Source organism: Trichechus manatus, unplaced genomic scaffold, assembly GCF_000243295.1.
Source record: "Trichechus manatus latirostris isolate Lorelei unplaced genomic scaffold, TriManLat1.0 scaffold00412, whole genome shotgun sequence".
Lineage (NCBI taxonomy): Eukaryota > Metazoa > Chordata > Mammalia > Sirenia > Trichechidae > Trichechus > Trichechus manatus.
This window is the reverse complement of record NW_004444348.1, coordinates 17,051-18,167: the sequence shown is the minus strand read 5'-3', so window position 1 is coordinate 18,167 and position 1,117 is coordinate 17,051. Positions and strand designations below refer to the sequence as shown.

Below are 1,117 nucleotides of genomic sequence, written 5' to 3'. Positions count from 1 at the left end.
TATTGCATTATTTTATCACATAAATAAAAATTAAACTACTTGCCTGTTGCTCAAGGTCTTCAGTGTATTTTTTAACTTTTTGTTCCCTCTCTGCTGCTTCTTTTACAAGCTGTTTAAGATCAATAATGCTTTGATTTTTTTTGTCAATCTCAGTTTCCAATTCTTTCAACTTGGTTTCATACATTCTAAAAGTATAAAGGAAAAAAATTGTGTACACATACAAATGTTTTTGCCCCCAATGGTTTAAAAGTCAATTCAAAGGAACAAACCAAAAATAAGCGTTTCTTACTGTACTATTTCTTCTAGTCAAACATTTTGCTACATATTGACTTAGCTTAAAAAGTTGATGGCAAAGGATAAATATACTTAATCAACAGATAGGCCAATGAAAATAGCATATTTAGGTGTTATCCAAGGTTATAAACAAAGATGGAACCTGAATTTGAGTACTGTAAAAGTTTAAACTTAATACCTTTTTCACTCAAAAAAGAAGAAAATAGAAAGCAAAATTCATGAAATTCTGTATTACTGGATAATGTTAGGAATATATTTAAAAATGGCAAAGCTTCTCTCTCTCTCTCTCTCACACACACACACATACACACAAGACATTCCAGGGAGAGGGAAAAGAATATGCAAAAGCATGGGTGAGAGAAACAATGTAGGATGGGGGAGGTATTAAGCTGACAGGAGAACAGGCAGGGGTAGATTGTGAAAGTCAAACCAAGGAGATGAGAAGTTTTATTTTTCATAAGGATTTCTGAGTGGTATCTCCATTACATTCCAAAGTATGATAAAAATTAGTATTTTTCAACATTTTGTCAAATGTACTGAAGGAAATTAACAATATTTTAAACTATAGATTATCTATAGGATACGTTCTAAAGACTAAGTACACTATTCAAAGAATTAAAATCACTTTTAGAAGAGAAATGTAAGAAAAATTCTGCTTCTAGTAATACAGTAGACCAGTTAATCTGATATGCTCTCTACTATTAAATCTTCTAAGAAATTCTGAAATGCTTGTGACATGAAAACATACTCTCTTGAAAGCAGAACTGAGGTTTCATTTTAAAAAGGTACTGGAAACAAAGAGGGAAGTTAAAATCAAAGAAAG

General features: G+C 31.0%; 1 protein-coding gene across 1 annotated transcript in view; it reads right to left on the bottom strand.

Moving 5' to 3' along the window:
- Positions 1-1,117, bottom strand: part of LOC101346809 (centrosomal protein of 290 kDa) — a gene marked incomplete at its 5' end in the record, with an annotated part of 23,867 nt that overhangs the window by 15,099 nt on the left and 7,651 nt on the right. The window contains one exon of the mRNA XM_023725801.1: positions 44-185. Coding sequence (XP_023581569.1) covers positions 44-185 — 142 coding nt within the window. The remainder of the gene's footprint in view (positions 1-43; positions 186-1,117) is intronic.